At 44.0% G+C, this 26,592-nt stretch overlaps 1 protein-coding gene across 1 annotated transcript in view; it reads left to right on the top strand.

The window, feature by feature from the left end:
* GALNT17 (polypeptide N-acetylgalactosaminyltransferase 17) overlaps positions 1-26,592 on the top strand; it is a 682,771-nt gene that overhangs the window by 151,288 nt on the left and 504,891 nt on the right. Inside the window, exon 2 of the mRNA XM_075589950.1 lies at positions 11,618-11,801. Coding sequence (XP_075446065.1) covers positions 11,618-11,801 — 184 coding nt within the window. The remainder of the gene's footprint in view (positions 1-11,617; positions 11,802-26,592) is intronic.

Genomic DNA, 26,592 nt, shown 5'->3' with positions numbered 1-26,592 from the left:
CCCATTCTGGGTTCTTCTTTGTCTCCACAGCCTAGCTTTATATACCGCAGGGCCAAAAGTCTCAAACACTATTTAGCACCTAGTGATATTGGACCCCCAACTATATCCTCATCTGAGACTTCATGGCTACCAATCAGACCTAGCGGTAACTATAGCTGTGGCAAATGTAAATCTTGTAAAATGCTTAGTTTGGAACGGAAGAAATTTTCTTCACACACTACAAATGAGAGTTTTTTAATAAAAGATTGTCGATCCTGTAAATCGACATATGTAGTGTACCTCCTTCAATGTCCATGCGGATACCAATATGTTGGTCGGACAAAACGTTACCTTAGAGTAAGAATCCTGGAGCATGCTAGGAATATAAGATTAGGATTAGAGAATCATAGCGTCTCCAGACACTTTAAGTTAAAACATAATAGTGACGATAGTTGTCTTAGATACATTGGCATTCAAACTGTACCCGCAGGAAGAAGGGGAGGAGATAGAGACAAAATGCTCTCTAAACAAGAGAGTGTTTGGATCTATAAATTACAAACACTGTCCCCGTTAGGACTAAACGAAGAAATTGATGTCTGGTCTTTATATTAAATTATGAGTCTTTTTATAAAAAATTTAAAATAAATATTTTAAATTAACTTTCAATTATTTAGAAATGTACAAAATACTTTTATTGGTTTTAAAGTTTTACAATCAATAAGGAATCGGGTTATTTAATAATGTTCTAGTTCTGCAATAATATTTTATCTCTGTGAAAGTGTCAACCTGTCTTTTTCATTATATATCCGTATCTTATACCTACTGTCTTTCAATTCATGCTAGTTTAGAGTTGTTTAACATTGATATGGTTTTAATATTTGTTTCTTTATACTTTTAGTAATTTATCGATTGGATTCCCCTATTCTTAATAAAGTTATATGTATTAGGGGCCCTATCCTTTTAAATTTCCCTCAATTGTTTGAGAGGCTGGACTCAAAATAAACAGCCAATCACAGGAGAGGGTTTTGGTATAAGAAGCGCCCCATTCTAGACCTCCGATATCCCTGACGAAGTACCTTTGAAGTACGAAACGCGTTGGATAAGAGGGCGCATTCTGATACTACTCGCAGTGTGCCAGTACCCTATTTCTGTCACCTGGCCCCATCCCCGTTACTGCAATCTATGCCATTTAACTACTGTGGCTGGTTGAGACTGCAGAGTGATCGGCGCCGCTTGATGACGTCATCCGAAGCGCGCTGCAAGCAGACGCCACACGTGCAGACGCACGCCTGAAGCCAGTGACTGAGAGCCTGCTCCTACCGCAAACAGCCACGGTTTACACGTGGAGAGACAGCTATATTCCATCGGACTGCTGTATTCATGCTGAGGGGCTGCTGCCCTGTATCACGGCATCCTGAACGAAACGGGAGAGGAGAAGGGGAGCCATCCGGTGATCTTTACCCACCATCTGTTGCTGACTGGTAACATGTCCAAAACATGTACTGCTAGTAACTATTGAATTTGATGTACGTGCAATACTCACCTGTTTTACCACAATATAATTTTATATACTATACTATGAGGTTTTTTGCGCTGTTTCTTTTGTCTTTGTATCTATAGCTCTGGTCTGTGGAGCCATTCCTTGAATATAGCAGCATATCCTCACCAATTAAGTAACAGGTTTTTATTATATTAATATCACATTAATCTCACATTATAACACTAATCACGATTATCAGAGCGCAGTTCACCCTTTGTTTCTACCACATGCTGTGTACATGCTGCAATATTTAAGTGACATTTCTGCACAGACTATTGGCCCATCGGATTAACGCAGCAGGGGTCCCTGGCAGTCCCATGCAGTTTGAATGGGACTGCCAGGGACCCCCGCTGTTAATCCGATGGGCCATTAGTCTGTCTGCAGAAATGTCACTGGAATGTTGCAGCATGTACCCAGCATGTACCAGGGTCTTGTTGGTGATTGCCCCAGGTTTGTTTTAGAATACTTGTCGGCACTATAGTATAAGGGGAATACAACATAGGTTGGCCACACTGCTCAGAATAAATGAACAGTGGGACCCCAGCTAGTAATCCCAAGCATGATAACATTCCCCTGGAGCTAGACTAGATAACATCCATGGAAGAAAAATAATAAAGTGTACTCACACTTGGCAATGTTGCCAGAAGTCCTGTATTTAGCGTGCAGCTGCAAGATAAATACTGAAGGGTGTATCCCTGGAGGGGACGTGCAGGCAGTGCACTGCTTTGACAAAGGGCTGGGAGCCCGAAACATGTTAGAGTACCTCTACAGTGTCATGTGAACCCTGTTTGTCTTGTTCCTCAACAAAGACACTGTACGTCCCCTCCAGGGATACACCCTTCCACTGGTTGATATTTAATATGTATGTATGTCTTTATTTATATAGTGTCATTAATGTATATAGCGCTTCACAGCAGTAATACACGTGACAATCATATAAATAACACATAACACATAATGAGAAGACGTGCTTCAGACATAAAAGTAACATTTAAGGAAAGGACTCCCTGCTCCGAAGAGCTTACAATCTAAGTGGTAGGTAGGAAGAACATACAGAGACAGAAGGAGGGCATTCTGATAAGTGCGTCTTCAAGGTTCCACAGTTTATGTATGAGGTGTGAAGTATCAGCAATGGAGCTAATCATGCTTCCTAAGTGTTACACCGGTGCTGCCCACAGACCAGACCCGTCCCCTGAGCTGAAGGGGGAAGTGGTAATACACGCACCTGCAGCAAAGGAGTGTTGTATTAAATGCTGCCAGGCCAGGGGTAGTAGGGTAGACAATACTTGCCGGTACCGGTTGTAGAGATAGAGTGAAGAATGCCTTGCCGAGGTCAGGGAGTGGAGAACGGAGATAGGTCGTAGTCCAAGCCGTGATCAAGGGGTTACCAGAGTGAGCGTTGTCCAAGGAGTACCGAGATCGAGAGCCAGAGGGGGTAGTCGTACAAGCCACGTCAGAACCTGTGAAGACACTGAGAGAATCCAGAAGTACTTCCATACAGAGACTATGTCGAGCAAAGACTGAGAGCAGAGAGGAGCTAGATAAAGCAGGGAGGTCCAATTAGGAACAGAGGTGGGACAGGAAGAGCTACAGGGAGACACTGCAGATTGGTGCAGGCATAACAGGCCAGCTGAGTCTTGTTGGTAACCTGAGTATGCCCGTACGGTGTGCGGGGGCGGAGCCTGAGGTCCGGGGGACGGGAAGAAGAGTGTGCAGAATGATCGCGCTCCGTAACGCATGTACGCACGTGGACCGAGCCAGTGGATGGTGCAGGTATGCGCGCAGGATGGCGTGGGCGCGCCCAGCGCTGAGCAGAGGAATCGCCAAGGGGAGTGATCCAGCGACGGCGGCAGGGGCGGGGAGCCGCGGAGGCCGGTAAGGCAGGATTGTTTTGTGTGTCCAGGGACTCCCTGAGGGGAGAGCGTGCACTGTGTGGGGAGCGCGGAGAACGCCGATTCCTGACACTAAGTAAGTGAGTTTTAAGGTGGGTCTTAAATGTGGATAGAGAGGGCGCTAGTCGGATATTGAGGGGAAGGGCATTCCAGAGGTGTGGGCCAGTCAGTAAGAAAGGTCTAAGCCAGGAGAGGGCCTTATATAAAAAAGGTGGCAGAGAGAAGGTATTCTTGAGCAGAAAGCAAGGGTTGTGATTGTTTATAGCGAGAAATAAAGGCTGAGATATAAGGAGGAGAAGAAGAGTCTAAAGCTTTAAAAGTGAGGAGGAGAATTGAGTGTCTGAAACAGATTTGATAGGAAGCCAGGAGAGTGATTTCAGCAGGGGTGATGCTGAGACAGATTTAGGATAGAGTAGAGTGATTCTGGCTGAACCGTTTATGATAGATTGTAGGGGAGACAGGTGAGAGACAGGAAGGCTGGACAGCAGGAGGTTACAGTAATTGAGATGGGAGAGAATGAGGGCCTGTGTCAGAGTTTTACTAGTCGAGCAACAGAGTAAAGGGTGTAATATTGCAGAGGAAAAAAATGATAGGTTTTAGCTACCTTTTGAATGTGAGAGGAGTTGAGTGTGACCCCTAGGCAGTGTGATTGTGCTACATGGTGTATGATAGTACTTCCAACAGTAACGTGGAAGGAGGTAGTAGGGCCAAGTTTGGAAGAAATATGAGGAGCTCCATTTTCCATGTTAAGTTTAAGTTGGTGGAGGGCCATCCAATATGATATAGCGGAGAGAAATTCAGAAACTTTGGTCTGTACAGCAGGTGTAAGGTCAGGGATTGAAAAGAAAAATTGTGTGTCAACAGCATAGAGGTGATATTTGAACCCAAGAGATGTGATTAGGTCATCTAGAGAGAGTGGGTAAAGAAAAGAGGTCCTAGGACAGAATACTGGGTTACCCCCACAGAGAGATCGATAGAGGAGGAGGTGTTAGCAAAAGAGACACTGAATATACGATGGGAGAGGTAAGAGGAGATCCAGGATAGAGCTTTGTTACGAATATCAAGGGTATGGAGGGTGGTCCACGGTGTCAAATGCTGCAGGGAGATCAAGTAATATGAGCAAAGTGTAATGACCTTTGTCTTTGGCAGTATGTAGGACATTAGTTATTTTAGTGAGGGCTGTTTCCGTGGAATGAGCAGTTTGGTAACCAGATTTTTGAGAGTTTAGGAGAAAATAGGTGGTGAGAAAATAGAGAAAGCAGGAGAATTCAAATGTTCAAAGAGTTTAGAGGCAAAAAGCTGGAGGGAGACAGGCCGATAGTTAGAAATACAAGCAGGGTCAATCTTGCTGTTTTTGAGTAATGGTATAAATGTTGCATGTTTGAAGGAGGAGGGAAAGGTACCAGAGTAGAGGGAGCAGTTTTTACACATTTTTAATGTGTATGAGCGTAGGGATTATAGTAGGAGCAAGAGGTTTTAGGAGATGGGAGGGAATGGGGTCAAGAGGCCAGATGGTAGAGGGAGAAGAGATCACCAGTGATACATCATCCTCCATGACAGCGGATAAAGAGTCAAGGAATGCAGGAGGAGGTTTAGGAAGAGGTGTAGGATGGAAGGAGGACACAGAGGGGATGGCCTAACGTATGGATTCCACCTTTTCCTTGAAATAGTCAGCAAAGTTCTGAGGTGAGATGGAGGAAGAAGAACAGGCAGCAGAGGGTGGTCTGCATGTTGATCAGTAAAGAAAAGTAGGTTTCTTTAGCCTAAGAGATTGCAGAGTTGAAACAGGATAGCATACATTTGTAGTGAAGGAAGTCTGTGAGAGTGTGAGATTTGCTCCAGGGTCATTAAGATGAATGAATGCAGGAATGCTGCATGTGCGTGTCGAAATTTAGCCAGGGTCTCTGTTTAGAAGGGCGAGAAGGGCAGGGAGAAAGCAGGGCATTTAGATCAAGAGAAGAGGCTAGGGCAGAGTTGTAGTTCCTGGCCAGGTTTTCAGGGTCTGGGGCAGCAAAGTTGGATCAAAAGCTGGTAGGTTAATAGAGCACAGGTCTCTGCAGAAATGAGGTGTATATGGAGGTGGAGACGGGGAGAAGTGAGAGAGGGAAAATGAGATGAGATGATTGTCAGAGTATGAGGTTTGGCAAAATCTGTTCTGGGTTTTCAGAGCCCGCTCCGGGATTTTGCTCTTGCTTGCCCCCTGTGGCAGGATCGTCCATTTTTGGTCGTGGCAACTTACTTTAAATGGACAGCCCTGTAATCAGGAAGTTGCAGAGCAAAGTTCTATTTCGTGCTGAGTACAAGCAATGTGCTTATCTATTTTCTTCCTCATTACCAGACCCGGCTCACGTAGCGCGGCTGTCCTCGTCTTCAGCCTCGACCTCTGCATCCACACCGACTATGCAACTCTACAGCCAGCCGTGACCTTCGGCCTATGACTAATTACTCTCTAAGGACTCTGTCCCTCGGCTCAGGTCGGTTCTTTCCCCTTCCTACCTCAGCACTACGGGTCGCATCCTGATCGAGACTAGCATTGTTACACAGAGAGAGATTACGGGGGGGAAATGGAGAAATCAGAGAAAAGTTTTTAGTGAAAACTAGGTTTAGGTAGCGGCCATCCTTGTGGGTGCTAGCTGCAGTCCACTGTTAAAGGCCAAAAGATGAGGTTAGAGAAAGCGGGAAGCCCAAGGGAAAGTGGTTCATCAATATGGGAGTTGATGTCCCCAAGGAGAAGAACAGGGCAGTCAGAGGATAAAAATAAAGAGAGCCAGGATTCAAAGTGAGAGAGAAAGACAGAAGGGGAATGAGTAGAGGTAGGTGGGTGATAGATGACCACCATGTGGACAGGGAGAGGAGAGAAAAGCTAGACAGTGTGAGCCTCAAAGGAGGGAAAAGAAAGAGAGGGAGGATTAGGAAGGCTGATTTGTAGTGTACTGTAGGGGTGTGTTTTAGTGAAGGGGTATAGCTATGGAGTTTATATACAGTATATACACATATATATATATATATATATATATATATATATATATATATATATATATATATATATATATATATATATATATATATATATGAAAAATAGTATTCGGCGCAACAGAACAAATAAATGGATGAGGTTTGATATTATCAAGGTAGGAAGCTGGAGGACCTAAATATATTATATATTATAAATATATAAATAGCTCATAATATAAGAGTTTAAGAGTTATATCTCCAAATAATATTTTTTTTTAAAGTCCAGGTAGAATATCACTTATAGAACAATATCTTCGATTACAAACTAAATCAGTGTAACATGGAAAAAAAACATGCAATCAGAGTGATGAAAGTCCAAAAATAAAAACTTAGTATAGGAAGTAAATCCCAGAAAAAATAAAAATAGAGTCCACTTACTGTGAAGTCTTGTGTCTCACTGACCGTCTGGTTTGATGTATACTGTTGAATCAGCAGATATATGCAGCCCAATTGATCAATCAGTGTGTGTAAACTTTTGCTGATAAGGGTGTGCCTTATCCCTGTATATTCCACGCTTTCTGTGCTCCACACCCCTCCTCTGTGGATTCTACCATTATATAAAACGCAAAGAAGTTTGACTTAGAACACGTGTTTCAGCTATTTGCACTTCTATATTTATAGTAACTGGGAATTCCGTGTGTGTGTGTGTGTGTGTGTGTGTGTGTGTGTGTGTGTGTGTGTGTGTGTGTGTGTGTGTGTGTGTGTGTGTGTGTGTGTGTGTGTGTGTGTTGGATTGGTAGTAGTTACTATAAATATGTATTTTTATGGTATGGCATGTGACAAGTACAAAAAATATATACTAAGAATTCAAAGGAAGCTCTTGAGTTTATCATTGAGCTTCTCTTTGCTGACGGAGCAAAAGTCTTATGTAAATGACACAAGTTTGAATAATGTTGGCAGATTATCCTTATTTTTGGATAATCTTGTTATCCAAAAATAATAAAAGAAAACCGTCTTCCATGTCTTTATCTGCTATAATATGACGTCTATCATACAAGAATATTTCAATGGTGCTTAGAAGAGAACTATGAGCAATGATATTATATTATGCTGATTGACATTTGACATCCATACTGTAGATGTAAATTTAACATTTGTACATAATTTTGTTACACATATTTTATTTCAATTAGGAGACAATGTTCCAACTTCTTTCACCTTCTGGTTGATGTTATAGAGTCAAATGTTACGTTACGTATGGCTCAACACAAAATAAGACCCAGGTGGCCAATCTGGCAATACAGGCATGTCAACTCTCACTGATTTTATGTGCGTCTCACTGAGTTGGTGTCAGTCTTCCTTTTTTTTAACTTCTGTGTCTCAAAGATTTAATTGGGATCTCACTGATAAGAATCAGCACTTTTCCGTTCAGATTATATTTTGAAGATCTGGAATATCAAAATCTCCTTTAAGGGTGAAATCTAGAAAAGGAGTGGCAAAGTCAGTGAGGAAAGACACTGGCTGTAAACAATGACACTGAGGTTCAATCCGGGGAACCTGCTTCAAATTCCGGTGTCGGCTCCTTGTGACTTTGTGAAAGTCACTTTAGCTCCCTGTGTCTCAGGCACCAAAAACATAGATAGTAAGCTCATCTGGGCAGGGACTGTGTCTGTAAAATTTAATTTGTGCTGTGTAGCATGCGCTATACTGTAATTGTGAAGCGCTTTGAGTCTCATTGGGAGAAAAGCACTAAATGAAATAAAGTTGTTATTATTATTATTATTATTCTCTGACAATATATTGTGATACACTATATTCTGATTTATATTTTGTATTCTCATATGTAATGTGAAAATATTAGTTTGAATAGTACAGGAAATCTGTAATATGTTATAAGATATGATATCATGTGGTAATATTATTGACAATGTTTTAGGCCAGGGGTGCGCAAACTGGGGGCACGCACAATTTTTCATGGGGGGCACGGCTGTTGCAGAGGCCCCATGCTCTTCTCCCAAGGCATTTAAATGAATGCCGGGGGATCATGTGAGGCCTCTGCAACTTCATTTACCTTGTCTTCGGTGATGCGTCGCCATGGCAACGCGACATCAAATGACACCGCGGGGTCACGTGTGACGTCACATGACACTGCAGCATCATTTGATGCCGAGAGCCGGAGACAAGGTAAGGGAGGGGAGCACGAGCAGGGAGGGAAGCAGGCAGGGGGACGCAGCAGGGAAAGCTTGTGCACTCCTGTTTTAGGCTATGTTTCTTTGGAAAGCAAGTGCACTTTATTCCCCAACTCTAGACATTCAAAGTTTTTTACATGGATCTTGAAGACAACACATTTATGTTTGTATTGATTTTACATGAAGGCAGAATAGCTGATAAGGACCATCAGAGTGCAAGTACCAGATTTATAAGGCAAATGCTATATACAGTAGAGTATGCTATGATCTGCTTTGTGCGTACATAATAATAATTATGTCAAAACTACACATAACAATCTATATATAATAAAATTGAATCTTGTGAGTCTGGTGGTAGATGTGGTGAATCTGATTGGTCCCTGTGTCCGCCCGCCCCCCACGACTCTCATTGGCCAAGAGGTACGCTCCACTGTGACACACATAGACACACACAGACATTGGTCCCTGTATGCCTCCCACACGACTCTCATTGGCCAAAAGGTAGAGTGACATCACTGACACACACCTACTTCACTGTCACACACTCTCACTGACACACCATACCCCCAGAAAACCCCTGCGGAGTCCTTGGTAAGTTTCAGCCATCTCACACTGTCACTCCTGTCTATACACACACCCGTAAGTTTCAGCCATCTCACACTGTCACCCCTGTCTATACACACACCCTGTGTATACACACACTCACACCTGAGACCCTTGGTAACTTTCATCCATCTCTATACACACACCCTGTGTACACACACACTCACACATCAGACCCTTGACTTTCATTCTTCTTCATGTAATAAAAACAGATTAACACACACCCTGTGTACACACACACACACTTGAGACCCTTGGTAACTTTCATCCATCTCTATACACACACCCTGTGTACACACAGGGGGGAGAGGGAGTCAGGAGAGAGGGGGGGAAGAGGGAGTCAGGAGAGAGGGGGGGGAGAGGGTGTCAGGAGAGGGGGGGGAGAGGGATTCAGGAGAGGGGGGGAGAGGGAGTCAGGAGAGAGGGTGGGAGTCAGGAGAGAAGGGGGGAGAGGGAGTCAGGAGATAGGGGGGGAGAGGGAGTAACGAGAGAGGGGGGGAGAGGGAGTCAGGAGAGAGGGGGGAGAGGGAGTCAGGAGAGAGAGGGGGAGAGGGAGTCAGAGAGAGGGGGAGAGGGAGTCAGGAGAGAGGGGGCAGAGGGAGTCAGGAGAGGGGGGGGAGAGGGAGTCAGAAGAGAGGGGGGGAGTCAGGAGAGAAGGGGGGGAAGCCCACTGACTGACACACACACTCACTGACTGACTGACACACACTCACTCACTGACTGACACACTCACTGACTAACTTACACACACTTCCCCCCTCAGTCAGCTCAGCTGCCAAACACATGGGGGGCACGGAGCTGTGAACAGGGGGGGGGGGGAACGGAGCTGTGAACAGGGGGGGGGGAATCGGAGCTGTGAACAGTGGGGGGAGGGGGGCGCAGCTCTGAACAGCTGTGAAGAGGGGGGAAGGGAGTGGGGAGGGAGGATGGGGGAGCCAGAACATTACATCACGGGCAACGCCGGGTGTATCAGCTAGTTCTAATTTAAGGTAAACGTCTGGATTTTGGGTCATGATTTCTGATTGTCTGCTTTAAAACAGATAACAATTGCCAATGTAATGGTAATCTACTACTAGTACAGTACCAGTATGTGCAAACTTGTCCATTTTTTTTTCATAACACTTTTAAGAAAAAGTGAATTTTCACAAAATGTTCACTATAAGTTTTTTGTAAAAAATAAATCCAGAATTTGGTGAAAGTGTTTCCATTTTCAGTGATTTTTTTTAAGTAGCATTAAAAACACCTAGATCACTTGGCTACTGTCACCTGCACATTTATCATGTAACCTTGCAGATTTTGTTTTAGGTGAAACGTACCATTTTTTGGTAAAAAGTTACTGCACAAACTGCAACAAATTTCACCACTTCTGCAAACTTTTGTGAAAAAGTGGTACATCTCTATCTACTAGTTTTGTTTCTATAAATGTGTCGTTATGGGTGAGTGATAATGACAATGCAACCCAGAACTGTATTTGTTTGGACAAACTAGATATAATTCTCTCTGTACGCTTACTATACTCGTCCAAAGAAATTAAATACAACATGAAAATTAATGTTTTTATTAATATAAATGGGCATATTGGAGGGTGGAGGTGAGGAATTAATTTTGGCACCTTTTTGTTGAGTTAGGGATCAACAAGAAATTCTATTCAGTGATTATGGGATATTAACTGGAAATGAATTAATACTCTTTTAACCACAGTTGTTTATTTAACGTAAAATTATTTCTGGTAGTTTTTATAAGAAATGGCTTTTGTCTGGCCCTCTTTCCCTACAAAATACCACTAAATATAACTACATTATATCCCATGCAAGAAGCATTTGTGAAAGTGGAGTTGACAACAGGTTATCATGATAACTATTTATATATATACAGCATAGACACATATACATTACATTAGTTGGTAATGTATACAAAGTAAATAGTTTTTCAATATTCTTGTTTTTCTTTTGGTACCAACTAATGAAGAAAAATATATATACAGTATGTAATAATTTCAAAATACAACTCATTAAGGCTAAAAGCAGCAATCCCCTCTACTTTTTTACCCCCCTCCCCATATTTTTAACGGGTGGTTAGGGGGTCCCTGAGCAGCTGAATCAGCTCTGGGGACCCTTGTTACTAGGTTTAAATCTCCCTCCAGGGAAAATAAAATGCCAATTCTCAGACCATTTAAACCAGTAATACCCCTATAGGAATCTCAGGAAATGAGGGGTCCCCACAACTGAAAATAGTGAGATTCAGCTCCGGGGACACCACTGGATCACATCCTGTAGGGATTAGTCAGATTGCTGCTTTAATTAGACTGTTTATTGAAGTATGGTTTTCAAGCAGATGTTTTTGGCACTGGGATAAATTCTGAGATAAATTTGAAAGAGCAAGGTCATTTGTTTACATGTATTTATTGTACAACAGAGAACTTTTCATTCAACTTGTTTTTCTCCCCACCTTTTTTGAAGGCTTATCCAAGTCCCTTGGGCTTATTGAAGGTTATGGTGGCCGGGGTAAAGGTGGACTTCCAGCTACACTTTCTCCCAATGAAGAAGAGAAAGCCAAAGGACCACATGAAAAATATGGCTACAATTCCTACCTCAGTGAGAAAATTTCATTGGATCGGTCTATACCAGACTATAGACCCACTAAGTAAGTTGCACTATCTTGGATGACGTTGTAGACATAGCAATGTGCCAAACAACAATTTGCTTCGAAGTAGCAAACTAAATCAAAACATTAGGATGTTAACATCAATTTTCTACATTTCGTAAAGTGTTTAGGCTCAGTACATTTAAAGCTTCATTAGCGCAAGAGAAAGAGTAAGATACTTTGTGAGCTGTGATAGCTTTAATGGAACAAAATATCAACTGTACCATCTTGTTTTATGCATAAACTTTCAAGACTGCAGAGGTCTGATCACATATTGTTCTGTCTGTGCATGTACCTTAAAACAAAAAAACTACAGTATGTTGTGCCAAAAAAGACATTTGCATTACTTAGTACTGTGGTGGTATAGTTAATATATGTCTTATTTTGTATCTGTTGGTAGGATATCTGCTAAAAAAAAAACAATAATTGGTAGATGCCTAAAAATATATATTGAAAAAAGCATGTAAAGTAACATACAGTATTCAAAAAAATACTTTTGGCCTCACAGAAATGGACTGCATTAAGTTGACAGTTGTTAATGTTATGTACTAAGAAAAATAACACACAAAGTCATTTTGATGCATTGTTTCAAGTTTGTTTGCTGTTTAAACACCAAATGATGTGTTATATGTGAGAATACTTCATAGCTTTACACACCATTGGCACTATATGAACTGAACTTGTTGCTCCAGTCTCTTACATAAAGGCAGATTTAGTGGAAAAAAAATAGTGAAAAAATCTACGCCACTGATTGCAATATAAAGTGTAGAAAATAAGTGAATTCAATTTTAACCCTCAACCAAGTGAATACAAGTGTATCATGAATAAAGATGCAGATATAAATGCAAACACAATAGTGCCACAATTAAATAGATATTAACTGTGTGTGAGTGAAATCTCAATAATAACAATAATAACAATAAATCTAGTGAAACAATCAAAAATGAAAAAACTTAATAACTTATAATAGAGAGTCTGCTGATGTGTCACTTCAGATGGCTCAACATCCAATAGAACTAATAGGGAAAAAAGAACAAACAGTGCACAACTATCATGGTGTAGTAAATTCAATTATATTGAAAATAAAGTGAAGGTGGTGATAATCGCATGTATATCAATATAGACAAAAACAGGCAATACATGTATTTAGGCACATTTTACCAAACAGCATGTTAACCTGTCAGCAGCAGATGGAATCCGATGGTAGCGGACCCACTCCAAACAACCCTGTGTGGTTAGATGCAGTTGAATCCTGATGCTGAATAACCGGGATGTTCAGCTCCTCTTTCCAGGTGTCCGCACTCGTAAGTAGAATAACGGGTGAGAGATCAGCTCCTGCACAGCACCGGAACAAGTCCTGGCTGTGTTTACACGTGGTGTCGCCCACTGACGTCACTAGACCGTATTCACAAATGTGATCATCAGCAGAGCGAATGAATGCAAGCAGGGATGAATATGGCAATAAATGCTGTCTCAAATGAATTCCATAGGAACAGTGTACCTAGTATGAGTCCAATGCGTTTCGTATAATCCATACTTCATCAGGGATGTTTTAATCTTGTACTAACACATATTTAAATACCCTGCCGGAACCGGTGATTGGTCAGCAATGTGGTGGGTGGTTCAGCCAATCACATTTGGTCCCACAGGTGTATTAAATCATTACATTCAAACATCAATTTATACAACAATGTTAAAATACAATTGAATAACATATTTAAACTAAATAAAAACTTTAATAGTAATAATAATAATAATGCAAAAAAATCGTGCAATGAAATGAAATAAGCCCAGCATAAGTTTATTACACACATGATGTTAAATATGGACATTTAATGAAACTATTAGAATAGTAAGAGATCATGAAGGTAAAATATATTCTACAGATACTGAAGTATAAAAAGGAAAAAAGTGAATTATACACTAGGTGGAGACAGATCTAGTTAATGAAACTAATAAGATCCTAACATACGAATCTATTATCAGTAATAGAAGAAAAAATATTTTCAGAATAGATACTAGTCAAGTGGAGAATAAAAATATAAATATAATAATAGTACCGCTTAAATAGAATAAAAACTTATCAAAAAACAAAACCTCATTAGTATGAGGACCAAACGTCTAATTTGTCATTCAAACCTTCTGGTGGTAATATATGCATATTAAAAATCCAAAAGCTCTCTTGTTTTGAGAGGGCTTTGATCCTATCACCTCCTCTTCGATTAGGTGCTACAATTTGGATACCTTTGTAATTTAATTTAATTGGATCACTATTATGGTGAATTTTGAAATGGCGTGACGTTATGCTTTTCATATCCTATTCTGATATTTCTTGCGTGTTTCAAAATTCTTACTTTAATCTGTCATTTCGTCCACCCTATATACTGTCTGCTGCATGGACATTCTAAAAGATATATGACAAATGTCGTGTTACAACAAATATAATCATCAATAATACATTTTTCCTTAGTCACAAGTGAACTGAAGCTTTTTCTTTATTTATTTAATAGCTTACAAGCCTTACATTTTCCACCGCAAAAATTGCCAACCAGTTTTTGTGTCAACCAACGGGTTCTTTGCACAGATTTAATACCAATATCGCTGGGGGCCAAACAGTTTTTTAAGTTATTGACTTTTCGGAAGATAAATCTTGGTTTCTTCTCCAAATGTGGACCAAGTATTGGATCATTAGATAATAACCTCCAATTTTTATAAATTAAAAAAAAAATTATCTCATAACTTACTGCATTGTAATTTGTAACAAATGGTACAGATATTTATTGATTTTCTAGGTTGTTAGGTTGATTAATATAAATTGATTTCTTTTTCTTGCCACTTAAAATAGAGTTTTTGTCCATATTGGTAACTTTTAATAATGCTTTAAAAGGATTGGCACTATCATAGCCTCTTTGGATACATTTCTCAAACAGCATCTCAGACTGTTGTTCAAAATCTTTCATTTTGCTAAGGTTCCAATTTAAACGTATGAACTGGCCTGTAGGAATATTATAAATCCAAGACTTCTTATGATTGCTGCTTGACAATAGTAGACTATTTGTGTCAACCTTTTTAAAGAATGTTTTAGTTAAAACTGTATTACTGTACCAACTGTAGCAACCAATTGCAAATCCAGAAAAGTGATAGTATTCACATCACTCTCTGAAGTAAAAGTCAGGTTAAAATAATTTTGATTTAGATAAATGGTTAATTCACTTAAAGTGTCCTCATCTCCATCCCAAACACACAGAATTTCATCTATAAATCTGCGCCACAATATAACTATATTGGCAAATGGGTTGCTATTCCAAATCACGCCTTGCTCCCAAGCTCCCATGTACTGGTTGGCAGAGCTGTGAGCAAAGCTTGTACCCATTGCTGTGCCGCAGACGTGAATTAAGAATTTTTTTAAGAAAAGGAAATAATTATGTGAAAGTATAAACCTAATGTACTCTAGTATAAAGTAACCATTTGGTACATGCAGCTCAGGGTCATCCACCAAATATTGTGCTGTGGCATCTACACCTTTCATATGTGGTATATTGGTGTAGAGGGACTGTACGTCAAACGTCGCCCACCAGTAATTAGTTTTCCATTCAAAATCTTTAAACAAACAAATCACCACCGTTGTATCTTTAATATAAGAAGGTATGTACATATTTTTGTAACAAAAAAATTGACGTATTGTGACAGGTTAGATGTTAATGAATCAATACCTGACACAATGGTGGAGCTGTAAGGGACATATATATTTTGATGGGATAGTAAAAAATAGGGATCCATGGGCAATCAGAAAATAGAAAAGAATATTCTTTCTTAGTTAATATATTATTAGATACACAGACATAAAGCCCACAGGAGCGATAAAACCGATGAGGACGCAAATCATAAAGAGCTCTATCAGGAGCAGATGAGGGAGCCGGCACGAGCTGAAGCTCCTCTCTTGTCCCTACCGCCCCCTAATCCCTCCCTACCCCCCCCCATCCCTTCCTACCCCCCTCCCCTTCCCCCCCCTCTTTGTCCATTTGAATTATGTTATTATTTTTTTACTAGTCCACCCAGAACAACCCGGTTAAGTAGGGCCTGAAAGACCGGGATACGTCTCACGAATTGACATACGGTACTGTGTATAGCGGAGATTAACACCAAGAATGCATGTAATGTATACCGTATTCTGTATCACTTGTCTGAAAAAAACGCAATAAAATCTAAGTTACAAAAAATATAAATATATTATTAGATAATGCATCGTCAAGGAGTGTTTTAATTTCCCCGCCTTACCACTATTACCGTCTTACCATCTTACCACTATTGATTCATTCTTTTGTAATTCCTTCAAAGCTTTATTTTCCTCCTTATTTAGGTTATGTTTTAATTTGTAAGATTTGTGATTCTTTACCAACTTATTAAAATCATTATTGAAAACGTTAAAAAATGTGTCAATAAAATTCCCTTTAGAATGGGAAGGATACAATCTTGCGGTTTAAAATTGATATGTTGACAAGACACAGGATCAGTGAGTAACGATTTGTCACCTGTGGTTGTCAACTCTTCTGTTACTTGACCAGTATCATTCTTTAAAAAAATGTCTCTTTAGAGTAAGATTTCTCGTGAATTTGTGGAGGTCTGAGAACAGCTGGAAACCATTAGGGTAACTTGTTTTAGCAAACGAAATACCCCTTTTTTAATACTGCTTTTTGATAATTATTCAGAATAATTGAGGATAGATTGAAGATGCCATTATTTGACACCCTCAAAAATCCCACCTCTGTTCCCTGCACTTTTGCATTGGTCCTGCCCCCTCTCGTCCCTCTTCTGGTGTATGCTGTATTTTCTGGCCCTGTGGTGTTACCATATAATTTCTCTCCAAGTCCCGATCTGTTGTCCCCGAATCTTCAGGAAAATTCAGGAGATTGCTAATCAGACATATGTCTATGTGGATAGCTTGACTTATCAGATTTCTGATAAGTATCCCTATATTTTTCATATCTGTCCTCAAATTGACCTCTTTCCTTATCCTCATAATTTTTTTGATTCAAATTAGTTTTTTTCTTGTCGTATGGTGTCTGTTGATATGAATACTTTTTTGGATATCCATAATGCCTATGTCGCTCGTCATTATCAGCACCACTTTATTTTCTACATTTAGAATCTGAGTCTCCCCCCGGATATCTCCATGGTGGATAATTGACATGGCCCGCGACATTGGTCTTATACTCAAATCTACTCCAGTCTTTCTGTCTATCATGTTCATAATCAACCTTATCTCTACAAAACTTCTTATGTTTTACCTTCATGATTTCATTTCTCTTTGATAATGGGCTCTAGTTTATTAATAGCCACTGTTATATCTTTTTCCATTTCTACAAGGGTTTTATCTTATACTATATTAGTGAAAGCACTGTATGCCTGCATGCATGCATGCCTGCCTGCCTGGATGTCCGGTGTCCCTAGGGGCAATCTCATTGGTCCCTTGGCCCGCCCGCCCCCGCACACCTCTCATTGGCCTCACACACACACCACCCCCTTGGCCCGCCCCCCACACCTCTCATTGGCCTGAGGCGGAGTGACGGGCCAAAGGTCCAAAAAAAAAAAAAAAAAAAACACACACACACCTCTCCCCCCTCCCCAAATCACCTCTCCCCCCTCCCCGCTCCAAATCACCTCTCCCCCCTCCCCAAATCACCTCTCCCCCCTCCCCGCTCCAAATCACCTCCCCCCCTCCCCAGCGGCATCACCTCTCCCCCTCCCCGCTCCAAATCACCTCTCCCCGCTCCAAATCACCTCTCCCCCCTCCCCAGCGGCATCACCTCTCCCCCTCCCCGCTCCAAATCACCTCTCCCCCCTCCCCGCTCCAAATCACCTCTCCCCCCACCCCAGCGGCATCACCTCTCCCCCCTCCCCAGTGGCATCACCTCTCCCCCTCCCCGCTCCAAATCACCTCTCCCCCTCCCCAGCGGCATCACCTCTCCCCCTCCCCGCTCCAAATCACCTCTCCCCCTCCCCGCTCCAAATCACCTCTCCCCTCCCCGCTCCAAATTACCTCTCCCCCTCCCCGCTCCAAATCACCTCTCCCCCCTCCCCACTCCAAATCACCTCTCCCCAGTGGCATAACCTCTCCCCCTCCCCGCTCCAAATCACCTCTCCCCCCTCCCCGCTCCAAATCACCTCTCCCCCTCCCCGCTCCAAATCACCTCTCCCCCCTCCCCGCTCCAAATCACCTCTCCCCGCTCCAAATCACCTCTCCCCGCTCCAAATCACCTCTCCCCCTCCCCGCTCCAAATCACCTCTCCCCCCTCCCCGCTCCAAATCACCTCTCCCCCTCCCCAGCGGCATCACCTCTCCCCCTCCCCAGCGGCGCTCAAACTCAACTCTCCCCCTCCCCAGCGGCATCACCTCTCCCCCTCCCCGCTCCAAATCACCTCTCTCCCCTCCCCGCTCCAAATTACCTCTCCCCCTCCCCGCTCCAAATCACCTCTCCCCCCTCCCCACTCCAAATCACCTCTCCCCAGCGGCATAACCTCTCCCCCTCCCCGCTCCAAATCACCTCTCCCCCCTCCCCGCTCCAAATCACCTCTCCCCCTCCCCGCTCCAAATCACCTCTCCCCCTCCCCGCTCCAAATCACCTCTCCCCCCTCCCCGCTCCAAATCACCTCTCCCCGCTCCAAATCACCTCTCCCCGCTCCAAATCACCTCTCCCCCTCCCCGCTCCAAATCACCTCTCCCCCTCCCCGCTCCAAATCACCTCTCCCCCCTCCCCGCTCCAAATCACCTCTCCCCCTCCCCAGCGGCATCACCTCTCCCCCTCCCCAGCGGCGCTCAAACTCAACTCTCCCCCTCCCCAGCGGCATCACCTCTCCCCCTCCCCGCTCCAAATCACCTCTCCCCCCTCCAAATCACCTCTCCCCGCTCCAAATCACCTCTCCCCCCTCCCCGCTCCAAATCACCTCTCCCCCCTCCCCGCTCCAAATCACCTCTCCCCGCTCCAAATCACCTCTCCCCCCCCCGGCGGGGGAACGCAGCTGCCACGCGGCGCGTAAGATGGCGGACCCCCTTCCTCCCTCACGGCGCCGAGTCAGACGATGGCTGCGCCCGGAAGTACAGGTAGGTGTCGCTCCCCCACCTCCGGCGCCAAATGGAACTGAGAAAGGGCGCATCAACTGAGACGTGTGTGTGTGTGTGTGTGTCACTGTCCACTGTCCACTGCCCCCCCCTCCTGTCCACCGCCCCCCCCTCCTGTCCACCGCCCCCCCCTCCTGTCCACTGCCCCCCCCCTCCTGTCCACTGCCCCCCCCCCTCCTGTCCACTGCCCCCCCTCCTGTCCACTGCCCCCCCCTCCTGTCCACTGCGCCCCCCCCTCCTGTCCACCGCCCCCCCCTCCTGTCCACCGCCCCCCCCTCCTGTCCACCGCCCCCCCTTCCTGTCCACCGCCCCCCCCCCTCCTGTCCACCGCCCCCCCCCCTCCTGTCCACCGCCCCCCCCTCCTGTCCACCGCCCCCCCCTCCTGTCCACCGCCCCCCCCTCCTGTCCACCGCCCCCCCCTCCTGTTCACCGCCCCCCCTTCCTGTCCACCGCCCCCCCTCCTGTCCACCCCCCCCCTCCTGTCACCTCCCCCCCCTCCTGTCCACCTCCCCCCCCTCCTGTCCACCTCCCCCCCCCCCTCCTGTCCACCTCCCCCCCCCTTTACTCACGGGCAACGCCAGATCTCTCTCCCCCTCGCCGCTACAACTCACCTCTCTCCCTCCCCGCCGCCAACTGGAACAGATGGCGGCACCCGGAAGGACCCCCTTCCTCCCTCGCGGCACCCAGTGAGAAGATGGTGGCGCCCGGAACTACAGGTAGGTGTCGCGTGTGTCGCCCCCCCACTTCCCCTCCCCCACTTCCCCCTCCCCACTTCTCCCCCCCCCCCACTTCTCCCCCCCCCCTCCCCACCTCTCCCCCCACATCTCCCCCCCCTCACCCCCCCCTCCCCACCTACCCCCCCCCCTCACCTCCCCCTCCCCACCTACCCCCCACCTCCCAGAGCACGCTCTCTACGGCTCAACATCCCCGAGGAGCAGGAGGAGGGCAGCAGGGACTTAATGCTGCTAGGTGAGGAAATGCAGGGGGAGGAATCCATGCCTTTGAGGCGCCCCCCCCCTTGCCTTTGACGCACCCCCCCCTGCCTTTGACGCCCCCCCCCTGCCTTTGACGCCCCCCCCTGCCTTTGACGCCCCCCCTGCCTTTGACGCCCCCCCCCTGCCTTTGACGCCCCCCCCCTGCCTTTGACGCCCCCCCCTGCCTTTGACGCCCCCCCCCTGCCTTTGACGCCCCCCCCCAGCCTTTGAGCACCCCGCCTTTGACGCCCCCCCGCCCCCTGCCTTTGACACGCCCCCGCCGCCTTTGACGCCCCCCCCGCCTTTGACGCGCCCCCCCGCCTTTGACGCCCCCCCCCGCCTTTGACGCCCCCCCCCGCCTTTGACGCCACCCCCCCCCCCCTGCCTTTGACGCCCCCCCCCCTGCCTTTGACGCCCCCCCCTGCCTTTGACGCCCCCCCCCTGCCTTTGACGCCCCCCAGCCCCCCTTCCTTTGACGCGCCCCCCCCTGCCTTTGACGCCTCCCCTCCCCTGACTCCCCTCCCTGGTGCTCCCCTCCCCGGCGCTCCACTCACATCACCTCCCACACACTGACTGACACACACAACTTACTGACACACACGCACACTAACTGATGCGCGCACACACACTGACTGACACACACACTGACTGACACACACACTGACTGACACACACACACTGACTGACACACACACACTGGCTCACACACACACTAACTGACGCGCGCACACACACACACTGACTGACACACACACTGACTGACACACACACTGACTGACACACACACTGACTGACACACACACCCACACCGACTGACACACACACACCGACTGACGCGCGCACACTGACTGCTGCACGCGCACACACACCCACTGACTGCCGCACGCGCACACACACTGACTGACTGCCGCACGCACACACTGACTGACGCGCACACAAACCCTGACTGACGCACACACGCACGCACACACTGACTGAGGCACACACACACGCACACACTGACTGTGTGTGCGTCAGTCAGTCTGTGTGTGTTTGTGTTTCTGCCTCAGACTCACTGACGCGCGAGCAAATACACAGTGACTGACGCACACACGCTACATGAAGCTGTAAAGGAGGGAGGGAGGGGGGGGACTGGATTGATGTGAATGGGGGACAAACAGAGAGAGGGGGGAGGAGAGAGAGAGGAACGGGAACATTACATCCCGGGCAACGCCGGGTCTCTCAGCTAGTTTCTCTCATAAATTATTAGTTTCATGAGTTCCATGGAACAGTCTTCTAAAATCCTGTCGCATTCTTTTGTAAAATGGTTATTATCTTTCCCAAAGGTAGGATTTGTTTTATTATTCTTTACCCCCTGGGTATCCATCTACAATCAATATATTGGTTTTGTCCCACCAGAATTTACTCTCTGCGAGGAGAAGTGTTTCTAATTTTTTAAATAAATCCTCAATTGGGACATCCACATCAGCTATATATTCATTGTCTGATTGTTCAGAAAATTAAGTTTCCAATTGTTGAGCCCGTTTTTCCCTGCAGTTGGTTAATGACCAAACCATTCTAGCCAAATATTGACAGTACCATGCAAATATTAATAATAAATAGTGCAATAAATAATTAATAGATAAACAAAATGGTTAAAAACAATTGTGCAGCAGATATGAGCAGCAATGAATAGTGATACAATATAGTGAAATAAATCTGCGCCACTGATTGCAATATAAAGTGTAGAAAAAAGTGAATTAAATGTTTACCCTCAACCAAGTGAATACAAGTGTATCATGAATAAAGATGCAGATATAAATGCAAACACAACAGTGCCACAATTAAATAAATATTAACCGTGTGAGTGAATTCTCAATAATAACAATAATAACAATACATCTCATGAAACAATAAAAAATGAAAAAAAAGCTTAATAACTTATAATAGAGAGTCTGCTGCTGTGTCACTTCAGATGGTTCAACATCCAATAGAACTAATAGGGAAAAAAGAACAAACAGCGCACAACTCTCATGGTGTAGTAAATTAAATTATATTGAAAATAAAGTGAAGGTGATAATCGCACGTATATCAATATAGACATAAACAGGCAGTACATGTATTTAGGCACATGTTACCAAACAGCAATCCGCAGTCAGCATGGCCCCTCATCCGACGGACATCAAGATGTTAACCTGTCAGCAGCAGATGGAATCCAATGACAGCAGGCCCACTCCAAACAGCCCCGTGTGGTTAGATACAGTTGAATGCTGATGCTGAAGAACCGGATGTCCCGCTCCTCTTTTCAGGTGTCCGCACTCATAAGCAAAATAACGGGTGAGAGGTCAGCTCCTGCACAGCACTGGAACAAGTCCCAGCTGCGTTTACACACCGTGTCGCCCACTGATGTCACTAGACCCGCTATTATTGATAATAGATTCGATTGTTAGGATCTTATTAGTTTCATTAACTATATCTGTCTCCACTTAGTGTATAATTCACTTTTTTCCTTTTTATACTTCAGTATCTGTAGAATATATTTTACCTTCATGATCTCTTACTATTCTAATAATTTCATTAAATGTCCATATTTAAATGATGTGTGTACTAAACTTATGTTGTGCTTATTTCATTTCAGTGCAAAATTTGTTTTATCATTATTATTACTATTAATGTTTTTATTTAGTTTAAGTATGTTACTCAATTGTCTTTTTAACATTGTTGTATAAATTGATGTTTGAATGTAATGATTTAATACACCTGTGGGACCTAATGTGATCGGCTGAACCACCCCCTAGTTCTGACAAATCACCGGTTCCGGCAGGGTATTTAAATATGTGTTAGTACAAGATTCAAACATCCCTGATGAAGTATTGATTATACGAAATGTGTTGGACTCATACTAGGTACACTGTTCCTATAAACTCAATTTGAGCCAGCATTTATTGCCATATTCATCCCTGCTTGCATTCATTCGCTCTGCTGATGATCGCATTTGTGAATGCGGGTCTAGTGACGTCAGTGGGTGTCACCATGTGTAAACGCAGCCAGGACTGATTCCTGTGCTGTGCAGGAGCTGATCTCTTACCCGTTATTCTGCTTACGAGTGCGGACACCTGGAAAGAAACGCGGGACATCCCGGTTCTTCAGCATCAGGATTCAACTGCATCTAACCCCACGGGGCTGTTTGGAGTGGGTCCGCTGTCATCGGATTTCATCTGCTGCTGACAGGTTAACATCTTGATGTCCGTCGGATGAGGGGCCAAGCTAACTGCGGAATGCTGTTTGTTAACATGTGCCTAAATACATGTGTTGCTGTTTTTGTCTATATTGATGTACGTGCGATTATCACCACCTGCACTTTATTTTCAATATAATTAAATGTACTACACCATGAGTGTTGTGCACTGTTTGGTCTTGTTTCGCTATAAAGGCAGATTTAAAAGAAAAATAGTTTACGTCACCTCAGGCCGAGCAAATGTTCTGGCGCAGATTGAAAGAAGAAAAAGTGATGCACGGATGCCAGAATTTGAAATATCTCATTATAATCTGTATATCATGTAAATTATTCCCAACCCTTCCTTGTCACACCTCCTCTACAAAAAAAGGAGTGTGTGTGTGTCGAGCACGCGCATTTTAAGTGAAACTTCTTTGTCTTTTGTCACTGTTTTGTCACAGAAATTGTATTTGTGATGGTGATGTTTTCAATGAAAAATCAAAACACAATTTCAGTGACAAAACACAAAGATGTTTGACTTAGAACGCGCGTGCTTGGCCCACACTTCGTTTTAGCTATTTGCAATTCTATATTTATACTAACTGTGAATTTCTTGTGTGTGTGTCTCTCTATGTGTGTGTGCCTGAGTGTGTGTGTGTCTCTGTGTGTGTGTTTCTCTGTGTGTGTGTTTCTCTGTGTGTGTCTGTGTGTCTCGCCGTGCTCACTGAGCACCGGGGGCATCTGTGCAGGCGCACCATGCATGCCGAGCCCTGGAGGCCTCTGTGCGCCATGCGCACCAGAGCCCTCTGTCCATGCGTGCTACTGTAGTGCTGACGAGTATTCTAAAACAAATCTGGGGCAATCACCAACAAGACCCAGGTACATCCTGGTACATCCTGGATACATGCTGCAACATATCCCTGACATTTCTGCAGACAGACTAATGGCCCATCGGATTAAAAGCGGGGGTCCCTGGCAGTCCCATTCAAACTGAATGGAACTGCCAGGGACCCCTGCTGTTTTAATCCGATGGGCCATTAATCTCTGCAAAAATGTCACTGAAATGTTTGCAGCATGTACCTGGATATTGTTGGTGATAGCATCAGATTTTCCAAGGCAAGTTTAAGGCAAGTTTTAGAATACTTGTCGGCGCACCTGTATGTGCGCAAGGCCTCCGCACATGCGCGTCGGGCACCGGAGGCCTCTGTGCATGCATGTCATGCGTGCCGAGCACCCTCTGTGCATGCGCGGGAGGCCTCTACAGAATCCAACTCGGCCTTCCTCCTCTCCGGGTGAATGATTCTGGCAACATGACATCGCTGATGGCCTCTTCTACCAGCAGTGACATCACTTCCGTCACCATGAAGTACATTAAATGCCAGGGAAATGTTCTTGTGTGGTAAGTGCGCCCAAAGAAGTTTCACTTCAAAAAGCTGATTCACATGAAATAAAGACTGGAGCAAAGTCCTTGTTACAATGGTGAAAAGAGCCGCACCCCAAAAATTATGCAATATGTGCCAATTTTGTCCAAAGACCCCCCCTAATTATTTACTTCAGAAGCTCAGATTTTTTCTTCTCCCACTATAGATGTCGACTGAACCAGCTGTCCTCCTTAATCTCTATTGACGGGGCAGGAGATAATATTTAATTTATTAAATGGTGATTACATTTTAATATAATAGAGGGGATCTTAAGAAGAAAAGATAGAAAGATTTTCCATCACCTAACAGTGATGTTCTTCATTTATGCCAATGCCAAATTAACATGAGGAACATTTATATCAATAAAATAACTAAGGGGAAAATAATCACACATTGTATACAAAATACGCAGGTTTTACAAGACTTTACGTAACGAGACATTTGTTTACTGTACCACCAACTTGTTTCTACTTTGCTTTATAATGTAAAAGCAGATAGGTCTAGTTGAATTTTTAACGATTCCACGTGGTTTTGGGTTTGCTTATCTCTGTTAACGCATTAGGGCAGAGGAGGACAGGGATGTGGTTTCAACTGCAGAGAATAGTCAAGGTCCTACTGAAACATATGGGGTGTTTATACAGTAGGTGACAAGGCAGAGAAGTTTCATATGCCCCCACAATACAGGCTTTAGAATAATAGGAACAATGAACACTATGATAATTATGAACAAAAAATCATTAGACAGAAAATCAGTTATTTCCAGTTAATCAAATACCAGACATTTTTCTGAAAACAAAAATCTAAACATAATATTTTGATAACTCTAGAGTGCAAATCGGCATACTAGAAAACATTGATTACTACTGTACATGATCAAAAAAAGGTTAGGTCACTCTGTATAGTACTGTATCCAAAGGTGGAGACCGCACTGCCTAATATCGTTATAACGTACTAGAGGGGTGCTGAGGGAATAAATATCGCTTATATACAGAAAGAGAAAGAATCCCTATATATTAGAAAAAATCCTGCGGGAGGTAAGCGGAGCACAGCAGAGCAAATGCAGGGGCTAAACACCAAAATGAATAAAAGTCCTTTATTGCATGATCGACATCATGGTAAGTGGTGAGTAAAAATCTCTTACGCGTTTCAGGCGTCTTCCCTTTATCAAAGAGAACTATTCAACACACTGCAACTGCCCGTCTGATATAGGTTAATCCCTGCTTCCAGCTGATCTCAATGGGATGATTTTCGCGCTAGAACGTCAGGCTACAATCTCATTGGCTGTCTGGTGCAGCCAATGGGATGAATGAACCCTTGTACTGCGTGTGTGATGTGCAGGAGATGTTTCAGATCAGCAGAGCTGCTGCAGTGTGTATGAAAGAAAGCAACAATATTGTAAGACAACATTAAACACATATTAAAAACAATGTATCTATATAGTGAAACAATCTACTCGGCTAAAATGGTGGTAAGGAGGTAACAGATGCAGAGGAATAATGCATATCATATACCACGGATATTGATAATAGTAGGCTGTTCTTAGGTAATCAGATATTTTACACTGATTTTACCGTTAGATACAGGTCCCGCCCGCCATAGAGGAGTAAGGGTTAACTGTATGGAACACACGGTTTACATGCTTCATAAGACGGCTTTTCCAACTTGTTATTGATCATATGACATATACCTACTATCATTTCTACAAGGAATACCACTTAGCTGAGCACGGTACTGGGGATCTTTTCCCTATTTTTTCACTGACTACCTTTGCATACCCGTCAGCTTGCTATTTTGGATATTTATCATGTCTTGGATGGAATATTTTTGAATTGCAGGGGCTATAAATACACACCACTTTTTTATACAATTTTATACTCTACCTTGACACTTGGCACAGTCTGAAATGGAGGAGGAACTAATAGAGGATATTACTGTGGAACCCATAGACACTGACATCTCATACATACAAAGTTGTGCAGATAATGCTGGGCGAAAAAGAAGAGCTGCATATGTATTTGATAACACTATTTCTGATGTTTGTGAAGACAATACTGATCTGAATTTGTATTTTCTTAAATTTG

The sequence above is a fragment of the Ascaphus truei genome, chromosome 3 (assembly GCF_040206685.1).
Source record: "Ascaphus truei isolate aAscTru1 chromosome 3, aAscTru1.hap1, whole genome shotgun sequence".
NCBI lineage: Eukaryota > Metazoa > Chordata > Amphibia > Anura > Ascaphidae > Ascaphus > Ascaphus truei.
Note: the sequence above shows the minus strand (reverse complement) of the source record. Positions and strands in the feature narration are given on the sequence as shown.